We start from the raw sequence: 16490 nt of genomic DNA on the forward strand, positions 1-16490 counted from the left end.
GATTATATTGAACTCTACATGTAGCCGAATCAGATGTTAATCAGTTTGGTTTAAGAACTACAGAAAAGGGCTTTCCTGTACACTGTATTAATAAAATCATTGGTCCCTTTGTGTGGATTTACCAAGTCAGTATAAAAATTACTACACATTGTTTTCACCTTGTTTTTATTTGCTTTGTCAAACATACCAATCAATTTGTTACTGAGTGGATCAGTGAAGCTACCTGGCGTTCTAGATACACAACTAAAAAGATATACTTGATATTTCTCATCAACAGTTTCTGTTGAAAAAACATTCAACTCTATGAACTGATATAAATATTCCTGTTTTGTGCAGTTTCTGCATCTTTCTACTGTTGGTGTGTATGACTGATAGAGCACCTGCCATTTCCACATTACTGTTGAAAAGCTCATCTGAGTAATACTCACAGTAATGTTTCATGTTGTTGTGGCTTTCTGGATCAGGGGCATTCTAAATCTGTGTATGAATCAAAATTTATTCAAGTTGTGCACATTTGTGTCCAAATAGTTTCATGTTTGTGTGAAGTGGAACATGGATTTGTGAGTATTCATTTACATACAGTTTTTCTTATTCCTCCACTGATCATGCAATACACATTTACAACTATTTTAAAGTCAGTTCTCTCCATTCTGTACAGTTGAAAATGTTAAAATGATCCAGCTTAACTAACACTAAAACACAGTGCTTTGAATCTTGTTTATTTAAATCTATCTAGAAAAGAAAGTGCACATCACACAGAATGAGCCAGAAACAGAAACAGAATTTTTAAAAGCTAGACTGCTTGCTTCGCCCACCGTTCCCACGTCTGACTATGTCTCATTTCCTGCCGGCAGCACACTCTGCAGACAGAATATAATACATGCGGTACATAGATACAGTAATATTTCCACCCACAGCTTCCTGTTTACCACAGGTGGGCAACATCTATGTATATGTATTCTAACTATGTATACAGACGTGAACAAAATTGTTGGTACCCTTCGGTCAATGAAAGAAAAACCCACAATGGTCACAGAAATAACTTTCATCTGACAAAAGCTTTTCAACCATGCTTCAACTGAATTATTTTAAAAATAAATGCATGAAACAGGCCTGTTTCATGCATCAAGAACAGTATCTTGAATCTTATTCCACTTCCTCTCATTTGGCTGTGTTGTTCTGTATGATGTCTTGATGTGTTGCTCAAATGTTACTCAAAATTTGGAGATTTTTGTTAAAAAACTAAAAAGCTTGTTCACTTTACTTGGATGCAACATGTATGTGTGATTTTGTTAGAAGTGAGACTCTTCCCCTTTGCAAAATATGACATGAGCATATCAGGCAATACAATCTTCAATAAATCAAACAGAATGCCAGGGCTGTACATTGTACACCTGTAGATGGGCACACAACATGTGTACTGCTTGGAAGCGATAAAGACTGAAGGTCAAAACATCCAAAAACCAACCTGGAATAATAAGTTCTGGTGGTGGTCACAGAAATGTTTTATATGATATCCATCCAGGCAATTTCTTCCACTTGTCCACTTCAACGTCATGGGGATGGGCCATAATGTGAGCTGGAGCCTATCCCAGACACATAGAGACAGACAACCATTCACACTCACATTCACCAGCATGTCTTTGGTGTGTATGAATATCCCAGCATACCTAGAGAGAACCTACGTAGAATTGGGCAGAATATGCAAACTCCAAACAAAAAGGCCCACACTGGCTTCAAACCAAGGACATTCTTCTTCTTCTTGCCAAAAACGATACTCATAACCATCTCACAGATGAAACATTATGTACAGCTACCTTCAAAACTATTAATATTTCCTTTGGCTCTTTCTCTTTAATTGATCTTTCTGAGTTAGCTTCAGTAATGACTTCCTCCGAACCATCAATGTGACTTTTAGACCCCATCCCTTCAAGACTCCTCAAAGAAGTCCTGCCATTAATTAATTAATTAATCTATGTCTATTAATGGACTACATACTACATAATTTTAAGGTGGAAGTTATAATTATCCATTATTTTCACATGATGGCAGAGCTACTGGGACCCGCCCATTTGGTGGGCAAAAACAGTAATGTGGCCATTTGCTCTCCAGCCTTCCTTTAAACATCTTTTAGTTTAACTTCCAGAAACCTGTTGTGCTCTTAGTTGCGTTTGTTTACAGGTGACAGAAGAGCTCAGAGTAAGGCACCAACATGTGAACACACCTTTCCTAACCCTGGCTTACAGGCCAAATCACACCAGTTGCCCCTTTTATCATGTAGTATTTGTCCAAATCAACATAGTTCAAGAATTACTTATGGTAGTTTGTTCAAGCTAGCTACCGTTGTTTTAACTATTCTTGTTCTTCTTGTTTCCATCCAGATGTAAAACAAATGTAGCTGTCCGTACTAGGTAAGCTCTCATGCTGGCAGCAGTGTAAAGTGAGCGATTCTCTACAAGATACATGTAGATGTCACTGAACTGGAGCTCTGGGAGAGACGTCACCACTTTAAGGCTTTTTTTAGAAAGCCCTGCATGAAATAGGGGCCACAGGCAGAGCAAGAGTAACAATGCCACAAATGGTGTTGAATAGCACCTTAGGATTACCTCTGCTCTTTGTAACCAAGTGTGAGAAATAGGCAGCCCTCACATCTCTGATCACATTATTAAAAGAAGCTAAAAGGTCCTTTAGGTAGAAGAGATGAACATTTAGGTGAGTTTTCCTCCACCTGCGCTCTGCTTTACGACAATCATGTTTTAGACAACGAATACTGTCATTTAGCCAAGGAGGAGATTTGCAAGCAGAAACTTTCCTCGTTTTAACCGGATAAATTTCAGCTAAAATAGAAAGGCAATAATTATTCAAAAGATTGGTTGAATGATCAAAAACTCTAGGCTGGGTAATAAAAGTATAGCCATCCGGGCAGAGTTCAACAAATGACGAATAGTCTACGTCCCACTGCCAGGTCTCAGTTAGGAATAAAAGAATCCAGTTTTTTAGATAATATAAAATCATTCAACAAGAATGATTTATTAGACAGAGATCGAGGTTAAAAAAGCGCCATATTCAGCGAAGTAGAAGCCTCCGTATTTGCGGAGGCTCAAGTTAAAGGACGTAGATACTCAGGGTTTGAACCATCTTGCTCATAGAATCCGAGGGAAGAAAAAGCCAGCCAGCAGAAGAGTCTGGATAAACCCTCCCCAGGCAGGCCAGTCTCAAAGAGCCGGGCCCAGCGTATCCAAACAGGGACGTGGAAAACAAGTCCACCTCCATGGAGCTTCTCTGAGCACAGGAGACAAGGCACGCTCGGTGTCACTTCCCAGCCGAACCCCGCAGCCAGTAAAGCCTGAGCTTTACCTGAAAGCCTCCTCTTCTCACTCTCCTTCTCCGTGGTCTAGAGGATCCGCCGAAATCGCCTGACGAGGATCCAGCTGATGGAAGAGGGTGGAAAATGCCGAAGGAGGACGAAGAGACATCATGAGGCATCATAAAAGATGGGATAGATAGCAAAGCCAGACGATCATACACCAACGCAGCCAATACATCGTTAAAACTAAATGAGAACAGCAAAGCAGAAAAAAAATAACACAAAAGTAGTGGAGCAAACTGCACCCGGCAGCGGCAGAGCCAAACACATGCGCCACCATACCCTTCATCATGATACCATAGCACAATAGTGCCATGATGAAGGGTATGGTGGAACAGCTGCATCTGGGATGCTGCAATCTAGTGATTGCGCTTCTGGCTGAGCCGCTGTCCACATTGGATGGGAGGAAAGCATGGAAGGAGGCGTTGGATTCGGGCAAGGGAGGGTGGTGGTGTGGGTGTATCAGTATCAGTGTACATGTGTGTTGGGATGTATATCTTGTGTTCAGCCTGAGAGAGTGTCCTTTTGCCTATTAGTCAAAGATCAACAGTCCACAGCCTACGCAGGTGTGGGGGTAGCCGCATGAGAGATGCTGTAAATGTTGTTTTGGGACAAACAAACTGCATCAGTTTTACAGTTATTCTTAATGTCATCACTGGTCTCCTGTTGTATCATCTGTTTAAGAGCCGTGAGCTCGTCCAAGATGTTTTCCATATTGCGTTCAGTAAGAACAGTCTGAGTACTCACAGCTCTTCCCACATTTTCGATCATACCTGCCAGCTTTGTGGCGGTTTGAACAGCAGTCACCGCTTTCTCCAATTTCAGATAAGCCAGGGCCGAGCCAGCTACGATCAGCAAGAGCCCCGTTATTATGGTTCCAAATAGGTAGATGTTCTCAATGTCCTCAGTAGACAGTCCTGCCAGGCACACAACGTGGCACTTCTGCCACCCATCCATTGTGTATCCAGCAGGGAACGTCCCTCCAAGACACTCTCCCAAACCTCGGCTTCTCGTCAAGAATAGAGTGTCAATTGCATTAAGGGACCAGTTGATCAAATCCATAACTCTTCTTTAGGTTTCAGAGAACAAGAGGGAGATAGAGGCTTTCTCGGGGTTAGAGTCAGACGAGACCAGATAAGGAGATAGAAGCAGCAAGCAGGGAAGATAAGGGAAGGAGAGGGTGAAAGATGTGTCCGCCTCCTCCGAGAGCCAAGAGACTATTTAAGTCTCACCCGTCTTTCTGTCTCCTTTCACTTTTTCCATGTTAGAAAAAATATTTTGCCCTGCCATGCTGTTAATTGATGTGGTAGATAAATAATTTATGAAAATATCACTAAATCTGTCATTTATTATTTTTAATATTGAGTAATGATCATATCTCACCTCTAGTCTTCTCTGTCTTGATTTCAGGTTTCCACCATGTGCTGTAGATAGATCAGGAGGTTAACTCGACCAAGCAGTCAGAATACCGGAATAGGGAGGATGGTGTAGGTTTGAGTTTATTAGATTGATACATATATACCAACAACACAGTGTACATCACTGTCAGTATCCTTAAATTCAGAGCAGTTTTAGAGCAGTTTCTGAAAGTCAACAACTTTAATGGAATATATTCCCGACTGTAGTGTAAGCACAGCAAGTGCAGAAAGAGTGCAATGATAATTGAATTGGGGGAGGGGCGACCTGTTATCAGGTTACACATGCAAAGGGAGTTAACTTTTAGATTATAATACACCAACAAAGGAATCCATCTGTGGCCTTCCTCATTATCCATCCTCATCATTCCTATGAAAATACCCAACAAAGGTGTCAAAACACAAATAGTCATAGCCAAAAGTGTACAGCAGCTTGTAAGACTTATTTCTTTCAGTATGATTGGGCCTAAGGACTTTGGTAATAATCAAAGACTCACATAAATATGATGAAGATCAAGACACTGAATGAAATTATAGTTTCAAAAAGATTTAAAATATCACACACAAGTCAATGTCAGTGTTTATATTAATATACCTGCACAACCTCTATGTGTTATATAGACCTTGCCATTGCACAGCTTATAGCCTTAATGCTTCCTCTATGTGACCATCTAGCACTACTGCCAGCATAGACTAAGTGGAGAGCTGCTCACGCATTTAGTGCTGAGTTGAGAGCATCAGGCTGCAAATGCAGCTACACATTCAAAGGATTTCAAATTGTTTTAGGTCTTAAACTGGCTTTGTAACTCTTCAAAAAAAAAAAAAAAAAAATCCACTCAAAAAGCACATTTCCCACCAAGTCCAGAGCACCAGTTACAAATTCTAAAGTTTTATGGATCTGTGATAACTGCAATCTTCCTTTCTCTTCCTGTTCTGCACTACGTTCCATGCTAATGCTGCTGACAGACAGAAATTAAACTGCTGCAAAACACATGTGTCAGAGTGGGTGTGGGGATTAGGAAGCTCAGTTTGATTTGACAGGATCTTCAATGAAATTAAAGAAAACATGAAATCAAAATCTGAATGAAGATGCTTTGTTTCATCATTTAAGTACCATCCACACGAATCACAGGGAAACACTCATTATTTGGAAAATCAACAGATGCATAAAATACTTTTATTCTTAGTTATGTCACTAATTATGAAGCAAAGAATTTATATTTGACATTTATCAAAATAAAGTCAAATATTATCTACTGTATCTGATTATTTTCAATGATAATTGAGTAAATGTTGTTATAATTAGATATTGCAGAGGCATAAATAATATCTAAACTTTACGGTCATATATCTGACTATTTAATAAAAAATAATGAGATTTTATAATAAAACTCGATAATTACTGATTACACAACATGTATGAAAAAACCCAAAACAAATAAACACAATAAAAATAGAACTATTCCCAATAAAATACAATAAATCAAATCACACACTCTCCAGATTTTTACCAAACATTACAGAAAACAACAAATCAGAAAAGATTAAAATGACTGATTCAACTTACAGTGCAGTACAGAGCAAAACTAACAACTTAAATGAAAATCCTGGTACTTAAAGAGCTCAGCCCAGGAAAAATTATTTGATTCATAACTTCAAAAAAAAGACAAGAATAAAGGTACCTGATCACCAAATGTGTGTCGTCTTTCTTTGTGATCAAACATTTAATACCCCCGCCCACACAAACACACAAACACAATGATAACATTAGAATGACAAAGTCACACTGATAACTGTTCTGTTCTTTACTTATTTGAAAATAATTTGTTTTTCCTGCATCATTGCAACTTATACTCTGTTTCTATTTTGAAGTAAATTATGATAAAAACATTTATTTGCTGGAAAAACACTGACCATAGCTTCCACTCTGCCAGGTGGGAGATTAATGAGCTGAGACAGAGTGGAACATGCTGGTTCCACGTGGGTCTTTTAGCAACTAATACCTATTCAGTCTTTGGAGTTAGTTTAACCAGTCAGAAGCTTTGGTAATGTTGGGATAGTGACTTGTGGTTTAATGGTGAGACTGGAGTCCGACACTGTGTTTAAGGCAGGTTCGATGACACCCAGTCAGAATTATTTGCTGTTGCGAGGAAATCCCAAACATGTAAAACGTGCAGAACAACAAATCGGTGCTTCTTTAACGTTTTTTCCCAGTACAAATGAAAGAAAAACAACTGAAATCATTCATTTCTCGTCATAAAATGCTGCAGCCTGATGCTTCACTGACCTCATCACTTAAGATTTTTTGCATCAATTCACTTAATTGTTGTTCATGTTCTTCCTGTAGTTCGTCCTTGTCCTCCTCAGTTTTTGCGTTCCTCATTTGTTTTTCATGTTTTTCCACTAGATTCTTGATCTTTCTCAGGTTTTCGCTCTTCTTGGTCACACGTTTGACTAAGTCGTTCATTTCCTTCACGTGTTCTTCCCGCTGAGCATTTAATTCATCCATGTGTTTCTTTTGGGATTCGTTGAACTCTTCTGCTTTCTGTCTGGCTTTTCTTTCATAGCTCTTCTTTAGGTCCTCCAGTGTTTTCTGATGATTGTTCTCTGTTATTTCCATTTCTCTTCTTATTTGTTCCTCTTGTAATTTGTTGTTTTCGTATTTTATTTTTTCTTGTTTGTAACTTTCCAGCAGTTTGTCTATTCTTTCTTCCTCCTCCTGTCGTCTCTGTTCATCTTCTTGTCTTTGTTTCTCTCGCTCTTCTCTTCGTTCTTTCTCCCAGGCTTCTTGTTTTCGTTGCATCTCTTCTCTGGTCTCTTCCAGCTGTCTGTCGACACTTTCCTTTGCCTCTTTTTCCAAATGAATTTGTCTGTCCAACTTTTCAAGTTCTTCTTTGAATTGTTGTCGATACCTTTCTTCTCCAGTGTCCTTTTCCTTTTCCTCCTTTTCTCTCATTTCTTCTTCTTTTTTCTTCTTCTCTTTTTCTTCCTTAATTTTGTTCATCATTTCCTCGAGTTCTTCAGCTTTCTGTTTTCCCTCCTTTTCTGATTTTTCTCTCTCTTCTGCCATTCTTATTTTCATTGCTTTCATTTCTTGCTTATGTTTTCTTTCAATCTCTTCCTTTTCCTTCTGCATCTCTTCTTCCTTCTCCTTCAGGATCCTCAGCGTTTCCTTCTTTATTGCTGCTTCAGCCTCTTGCAGCATCTCATTGGTGTAGAAGCTTCCTCCATTGTCCTTCACCATGGTGTCAATCTTTGCTATCAGCTCACTGACTTGTGTGCAGTTTTGTTTGTCAGAGTTATTGAACACATGGTATCTTCCTCCACAGTTAGAGATCAGCTTCTTAAAGGAATCATGACATTTGTTCTTGATATAATCATCAATAGACTCTCCCTGACGCTCCAGATCATCTCCTCTGGTAAAAAGGATGATGGTGAACTTTTCTGAATTCTTCCCAAAGAATCTTTTAGTGAGCCTGATCGTTTCTCTCTCCTCTGCTGTGAATCTACCAACCCCTATCACCACCAAGAAGACATGCGGTCCTGGAGCCAGCTGGCTGATACATTTCACCAGCTCTTCTTGAACTTCTTCATTGGACAGAGCTGTGTCAAACAGACCAGGAGTGTCGACCACAACAACAGGACGACCGTCCACCTCACCCTCTGCCTTCGTACAATATGTTGTGACCGACATTTGACTTGATGCAGCTATAAACTTGTCGTTTCCTAAAATCGTGTTTCCTGTAGAGCTCTTTCCACAGCCGGTCTTCCCAATCAGCACAATCCTGAGACAATCTGAGTCTTTTCCTTCAACTTCATCACCTAAAACATGAAAACAATCAGAGTTAAAACTTGTATACTGCTGGATTAAAACTCTTTGGGTCACTGAACACATAAAAATATTAAAATCTAAACTACTTACAAGTCATCATGTTCGTCTTCAGCTTCTCAAGTTCATCATGTTGCATCTGTATGGATTTATCTTGTTGTAAGACTTTGTCCATCTGTGCATGTAGAAATGTTGTCTTTGTATAACAGTGTGGTTTGTTTGTGGCATCACTAATTTTGTCCACAACCTCAAACATCTTTGTAATCTGCTGTTTGTCTTTGATGTTGAGAACCACATGTCTTTGTCCAAACGTCTGAAGAAGCTTCTGGATGTCTTTGTCTATACTTAATATATTTTCAGCAGCTGGATCTGTAGGATCTGAGCCCACAGTGAACAGAATCATGGTGAAGTCATTGACTCGAGAGCTGAATGTGTCCTGGATGGTCTCTAACTCTCCCTTGTCTTCATCAGTGAGGGGAGCCACAGATAGGACCAGGATGAAGGCATGGACACCCTCAGGATCACAGAGGGAGATACACCTGAGTGATTCCTCCATCACTGCCTGCTGAGGTTTTCCATACAAGGCAGGCAGCTCCACCAGGGAAACCCAACGTCCACACACCTCTCCCTGATGTTTAACACACTCTGATGAGTTGGAGGCTGAATGAAGCTCAGTCTGACCTAAAATGGCCTTGGCTGCTGACGTCTTCCCTGCTCCTCTCCTCCCACACAGAACCAGGTTCAGACTGGACTTCAGATTGGGTTTAGCCTCTTCTTTTAATATGAGATATTTTCCCCAGTTTTTACTCACCATCTCATTCATTTCTGCCATCAACTCTGAGGAATCTGAGAAGGAGTCTTTTCTGTCAAAATTAATGTAGTGCTGCTTTTGTTTGGATTCTTCAATGAGTTTATCCACTGAGTTATTCCCTTCCTGATTATGCGTTCGGATGACGATGGAGTGATTAAAAGCATCTTGACCAAACAAGCTCAGGACCAAATTCAGAGTCTGTCTGTTCTCCTCAGTGAAATCAGAAGGTTTGACTAACAGCAGCAGAACGTTTGGTCCAGGAGGACAGAGACTCACACAGCTCTTCATCTCTTTAAACAGCTCATTCACAGGCAGACTGAAGATGTCGGGAGTTTTTACAACTGTGGGAGGTTTCCTGTTCCTCTCTCCAGAGGCAGCACCAGATTGCTTTCCTCCAAAACCTTTAGACTCTTTTTTCCCAACGAGGAGCTTTTCCAGGGCTGATTTCTTGTTCTCACTTTTTCCAAACAGCATTATCCTGAGTTCACGTGCTGCAAAAAACAATGTAAATTGCCTCAAAAATTATGAAACACATATTTATGTCACATTCTATTAAATAGTTTGTAATTGTTAATCATTTCACTTGAGAAATAATCACTTACAAATTTGTCTTAAAACAGGTTGCTTAGTGATAGCGCTGGCAGTTACACTTTCTGATATGGTTTCTTGATTAGTTGAAAAGCCATATCAGCTCTCTATTTAGGAGGATAAGCTCATGCAGATGTTTTAAAGGCACTACCGTGATTTTGTTGGGCAGAGGTGGCAAAAGTACAAACTTGATTTACTTAAGTAGAAGAAATGAAACAACTTATTTACTCAAAAGTGGAAATGTACAGGATGTCAACGCTAGCCCTTTATATTATAACATATGATAACCTTTCTTTGGGGCCTCTGAAATACACCCAGAAACTACAAGTGGCTCAGTCAATAGGGGACCTACCATTAACAGGTGGGACTGATGACTTGACCTACAAGGCTATTCAGGTTTGGTTTATCTTATCAGGGTTACGAGGAAAGACACCTGGACAATTTCTAGGTAGTTAGTACTCCAGCTGGTGCAGGGGGGCAGCTGGGTAAGACCCATAGGACCAGAGATTAGGACCTTTTTATCAGAGAACCCTCCCCCCAAAAAAAGGTTCCTCTCCAAGGGTTGTTGGCCCGCAGATTGGCACCGGACTGTCCTTTGTCACTGATTCTGTTTATAATTTTTTGGACAGAATATTTAGGTGCATTCAAGGGCTACACACTTATTAGGTGCTGGGATCAATGGTCTCAGGGTATAATCTCTGATTTTACCTCTGATCTTACCGAATTTCCCAGAGTAATCCACCCGAGGGATTAATAAACTTTTATCTTATCTGATTTTTGATTTTGTTGATTTTGCAAGGGACTGACTTCCAGTTTGCACTAGTGTGGTGTGACACAATTAGGATGAGAATTAGCACTTCCAAGTTTGAAATGTCAAGAATGTCACAAGACATAAAGATTGGGATGGCCACTAACTTTTTGTCATGGTCCGTGGGAGTGCCTGGAGGGGGTTTTCCTTTTGTGGCTGCTGTACCATCCCTTTGGGGCAGGGACTTCGGTGCTTCAACTGAGCCTCAGCTGTGAGCAATCAGCTGGAGACCTACTTCAGCTGTCTCAACCGTCTCCTCCGTGCCAGTTTGTTCTACTCTTCTTGGTGGTAAATTACGTTTCCCTTTGTGGTTTTCCTTGTGTGATTTATCTGTTGGAGTAATTCCTGTCTTCCCTTCATTCAGCAGAGTTTCAACCCTGGCTTCACCTTACTGGGACAGTCCCTGTCTCCCAGCCGGCTCGCCTGCCTGCCCTCTAACCTCCACGCTTCAGCTTGAGACCCTCCAGAAGCTTCCCACGGACCTCTCTCCCCTCTCCTCAGTGAAACAAACCATGACTGGCACAGTAAGGCGAACTATTCTCCAGTTTCTAGTTATCAAGCTCTAGTTTTCTCTTTCGATTTTAACTACCTCTCCATCTGTTACAGAATATCCCCTCGCCTCTCTGACCTCTTCCACGTTCCTGCCACTAGCCTTTTGGGCCCCTCGTCACTTTTGGCCACCTTTTCAAATAAATATCACTGTAAGCATTCCACGCCCATGTTTGTCTGTGTTTTTGGGTCCACTTTCCTGGGCAAAGCTGTTGGTTCATGATACTTTCTGCTTCTTAATTCAGATCAAACTGAGGTTATTGTACTCTGCCTTAAAATCTTAGAAATATGGTGGCTAACCAGAGTCTTACTCTGGATGGCATTACCTTGGCCTCCAGTAACACTGTGAGGAACCTTGGAGTCATTTTTGACCAGGACATGTCCTTCAACGCACATATTAAACAAATATGTAAGACTGCTTTCTTCCATTTGTGCAACATCTCTAAAGTTAGAAATATCCTGTCTCAGAGTGACGCTGAAAAACTAGTTCATGCATTTATTACTTCCAGGCTGGACGACTGTAATTCATTATTATCAGGAAGTCCTAAAAACTCCCTGAAAAGCCTTCAGCTAATCCAAAATGCTGCAGCAAGAGTCCTGACAGGGACTAGAAAGAGAGAGCAGATTTCTCCTGTTTTGGCTTCCTGTTAAATCCAGAATTCAAAATCCTGCTCCTCACATACAAGGTCTTAAATAATCAGGCCCCATCTTATCTTAATGACCTTGTAGTACCATATCACCCTATTAGAGCACTTCGCTCTCGCTCTGCAGGCCTACTTGTTGTTCCTAGAGTATTTAAAAGTAGAATGGGAGGCAGAGCCTTCAGTTTTCAGGTCATATGATTGTTGGGTTTTTCTCTGTATCTACTGTACAATATAAAGCGCCTTGAGGCGACTGTTGTTGACTGTTGTTCTTACCAGAGTAAGAATCTGGTTAGATACCATATTTCTAAGATTTTCAGATTAAAATCTGGTTGGCTGATGCCTGACAACACAGGAGGGAAATGTCATTGTAGGATTAGTAGAGCTTTATCCCTCCCTTCCTAAATTATATAGCTTTTGGCATTATAACTAATACTTTAAATGAAATGATTTTTATTTTACTCATGATACATCAATGTTGTTAGTTCAACTTACAGTCCTTGATGTCATAGCTGCTATCTTCTGGTTTTTGGAAATCCTCTGCAAAAATATAAAGAACTCAAGTTATCCTTCAACACTTAAATGTGGGAAATCTCTTGGTGTTACAGGAATGTGTCATGAGGTCTCTACTTCTGATATGCCAAGTAATTAGTGTACTTGACTGAAAACAATTCATACCATCTCAATTAAGTTTAAAGATTGGACCCTGAGCCGGTGAGAAAAGACTAGAAGCAGATATTTTATCCCAAGTTGTTTTTGGTTGTTTTTTTTATCGTATCAACTTGACCCCAATTTTATAAAGTTCTGATCATCTTCAAAGATGGAGCAATATTCCACAGTAACATAACATCTTTTTTCTGCACATCCCAGTATCACTAACAATACCATGAATCTATTTCTTGTTCCTAAGTGGTCACTGGAGAAACTAAAGAAATCCGAATTTGGATTTCAAAACAAACCAAGAAAGTATCTCAGCATATCTCTGTCTCTGAGTGAAGTATTTACAAGCATGGCTTCCTTAATCCAGCTTCTTTGTGTTTCTTGTTGTGGGCAAGAAGCCATTTTGTCAGGGGTTTTTATTATCCTGCTTTGTTTTCGTACTTCGTGTGGGTGGACTAATTATACAATTCACCCTGGAGTGTGTGTCTGTGATAATCCACCTGTTCCTGATTGCCTGGTAGATCAGGGAGCTATTTAAGGTGCCTTCAAGCAGCTTTCAGTTATTTATTTTTTATTTACATTCATTTTTTCAGCAAGTGAAGCGACTGAAAATGAACAAGTAACTATATTGGCAGAACAGGGCGACATGTACTGTGAGCATGTTGGATATGTTTATCAGCCAACGTTGCTCCTAAAACCTGCAGCACAGTGTGATCATGGCAGTTGGATCCTGCTCCACCCTGCTGCTGCACCTGTTTGTTGTGTGCTTTCACTTCCAATACCTGAACAGATGTTACAGTTACTCTCTAAATCTACTCTCTGTGGACGGTGTGAGTGCAAAATCCTCACTGCTGATCAATAACATGTGAGTGGACTCACCAGCTGTTTTGGTTGCCATGATGTCGATTTTCTGAAAAGACCTGGGGATGAACTGGAAGGAAAAAATAATAATTTAAGGTTCTTTGAATCACACGACATGTGATGGTAGGTGGACAAAGGGCTGTAAGCATGAATGGTTCTAATGGAACGGCACAAAAAAGAGAGAAGTTGTTATTGTGATATTGTTTTATGCAGTACTTCAGTTGGTCTCCGGTTGGTCACCATGTAGATAATGTTTTATACAAACTGGGGGGTCAAGTGTAACCAATTACATTTAGACGATTAAGACATCATGAGTAACTGCAGAAAGAAGGTTTACATCTTTCACTTTCAATTTCAGTTTTCAAAGAAAAGTCTTTGTATAGACTGATCAACCAGATTTATCCTGAGCAAAAGATTGAAGAATCAGGGGACCTCAGTCTGAACACATGTAGAAGTGTTTTATACACATGGATGATTTATTTCACGTTCTCAACCTCAGAGATCATTTATGCTTTCAGGAGGCCTACTGTGCACAAGAAGATATTACTTGAATGAGTTTTAATTAAAGAATATTATGATGGATCCATTTGATCCACTCATGTGTGCTGCATTCAAGTGCATAATTGGACTAAGATTATTCCAAACAGTCGGACAGAAACGACCAACTATAGACCACATCACCTGGATCATAATCACATTCACATCTTACTACAAGGATTAATTTAGCAAACGCTTCTGAGAACGATGATTAGATGAGATCACGAGAGTCTAAAAACTCCAGTAAGTGAAACACAATCTGAGTGTGGGCGGTACAACCTGCAACAAAGAGAATACCAGGACCTGCTCCAGCCCGCTGGGTACAGGTGAGCAGCTGCAAAAAAGGTGTGTGTGTGTGTGTGTGTGTGTGTGTGTGTGTGTGTGTGTGTGTGTGGGGAGTTGTGGCAGTTTCAGTAGAGAGATTAAAAGTTTCATATAGATAAAATATTAAAATATTCCTCTTCACTCAACTGTCTCACCCTCCAGTTTATATGCAATCTTTCTGTCTGCTCAGAGGAAATTATTGATGTCATCATAGGTTATATAACAAATAACCTAAGTTTCATGTTTCTGCTCATTCTGTGCAGTAATTTGATAAAAGCACAAAACAAATATTAGCAATTATAGTTCTGCATCATATCACACAGGTTCACTCTCTGCAGCCATAAAGAAAAGATGTAAATGAGGAAAAATCAAAAGTATATTAAAGGCAGTAACGATCAAAGTGAAACTATCATTAACAAAGAATCACGACGCACCTCACAGCACAAACACAGCTAACAAAGGTGCAGCAGACCTGCAGAGAATCCAAAGCATGAGAAAACATTTAGTGATGAGTTTCACTGTTCAGAAAAAACAGCAGATAAATTTGTGCTTTACCTGTTTGTCGTCCTCTGAGTTCACAGGTGAGACATGGCGCCTGCTTCTTTGTTTGGTTTCACCTCTGACGACGGTATGAAGGCGGGCTTAACGCTGCCCACCCAATCAGAAGTTAGAAACACTGCTCATGTTTTCTCTGAGCCTTCTTTTCTTCACTTTTGATTGGGTGGGAACAACCACCCACCCATACTCTGTGTGCTGGTGTTTGGGTGGGGTGAGTCTACTCGACACAAATTTATGCTTTATATTTGTATATTTGTACAGATTTGTGTCGACGTTCAGAGGCTGGATCCATGCAGAACAGATGACAAAACATCTGCATCGGTGCGCCTTCATGTTTGTCGTCTGGTTGCACCGATGTTCTGTACGACATCCTGATGTGTTGTCGGTCTGATGTTCGTTGTTTAAAGTTTAAAAGAATACATTTGCCCTCTGTCACTTTAATGCAGCGTGCATTGTGGTTGTGTGAGAAGCCGAGAGCATGAAAGTTAATAACTCCACAGACTACAGCTAATCTGTCAGAAAGCAAAGGAATGCAGGGCCTGTTCCAGCCTGCTGTGTTAGGAACGACGGTTACAAATAAAAGTGTGAAACAAAGATCGTCACAACAAAAATGTGAGTGTGCGTGCCTGTTACAGTTGCTCCTGCTTTTTCTCTTCAGCTTAACTTTTACTTACTCATTTCTTTGTCTTTTGCTTTATAGCTGGAGTGTTGAACTCTTTATATTGAATTATTTAAATTGTTTAGTCTGTTACTGTCTAGGTGCAACTGTGATCCATATAATTTCCTTTGGGATTAATAAAGTATTCTGATTCTGAAACACACAAAACAAAATCATCAAACAACACTCACACACAACCCTTGACACTCATGCCCATGAAGAGTGGATGGCAACTTCTGACCACGGTCTGTGGATATCAGCTGATACAGTCGCTTGCAAAAGTATTTGACCCCCTTGAACTTTCCCACATTTGGTCACATTACAGCCACAAACATGAATCAATGTTGTTGGACTTCCAGGTGAAAGACCAACACAAAGTGGTGCACACGTGAGAAGTGGAACGAAAATCAGACATGATTCCAAACATTTTTACAAATAAATAACTGCAGCTGGGTTAGCCTCACTTTAACTCAATGCGTGCACGGCTGCAATGAACAAAACTCACAGTCCAGCAGCTTCTCGCCGAAACTTTACGTGTCATGTCACTAACTCACCGACACAGTGACTTATCTTTCCGAGAAGTCAAAACACACTTACTGATACTACATAAAAACAAGCTAACTTCTCCGGATGCTCCGTGTAACTCACGCGCCACCGCCCTCTCTCCTCGCGCTCTCTTTTTTCTCTTTTTCCTTCTCCACCCTGTGTTACCTTCACAGACCATATCCCCGTAGGAAATTACAGTTCTTCTTCTTCTTCTTCTTCGGTCAAGTTTAACGGCAGCTTGCATCCAAAACTGTTGCATTACTGCCATCTCCTGGCTGTCAACCGTCCGTCACTCCTGAATCCTCAGATCCTCTTGATGAGACCAGTATTTCTCAAAA

At 40.3% G+C, this 16490-nt stretch overlaps 1 protein-coding gene and 1 long non-coding RNA gene across 4 annotated transcripts; one reads left to right on the forward strand and one right to left on the reverse strand.

The window, feature by feature from the left end:
• Positions 1-4864: 4864 nt before the first annotated feature.
• On the reverse strand, positions 4865-15750 carry LOC113034020 (GTPase IMAP family member 8-like). Of its 3 annotated transcripts, XM_026188294.1 has the most exons (6): positions 14946-15750; positions 14825-14862; positions 13548-13599; positions 12504-12548; positions 8705-9913; positions 4865-8604 (listed from the first exon to the last, which is right to left on the reverse strand). In XM_026188294.1, exons 3-6 carry the CDS (start codon positions 13564-13566, stop codon positions 7037-7039), a joined length of 2841 nt encoding a protein of 946 aa, XP_026044079.1. In that variant the 5' UTR covers positions 13567-13599; positions 14825-14862; positions 14946-15750; the 3' UTR covers positions 4865-7036. The 3 variants fall into 3 exon arrangements, with proteins under 3 accessions (XP_026044079.1, XP_026044080.1, XP_026044081.1); XM_026188295.1 differs by lacking the exon at positions 14825-14862; XM_026188296.1 differs by lacking the exon at positions 12504-12548.
• LOC113034021 (uncharacterized) lies at positions 11075-11531 on the forward strand. The gene is made up of 3 exons (XR_003274111.1): positions 11075-11106; positions 11183-11342; positions 11425-11531. It is a non-coding gene; the product is annotated as an uncharacterized LOC113034021 (long non-coding RNA).
• Positions 15751-16490: the final 740 nt, after the last annotated feature.

Source organism: Astatotilapia calliptera, chromosome 12 (genome assembly GCF_900246225.1).
Source record: "Astatotilapia calliptera chromosome 12, fAstCal1.2, whole genome shotgun sequence".
Classification (NCBI taxonomy): Eukaryota; Metazoa; Chordata; class Actinopteri; order Cichliformes; family Cichlidae; genus Astatotilapia; species Astatotilapia calliptera.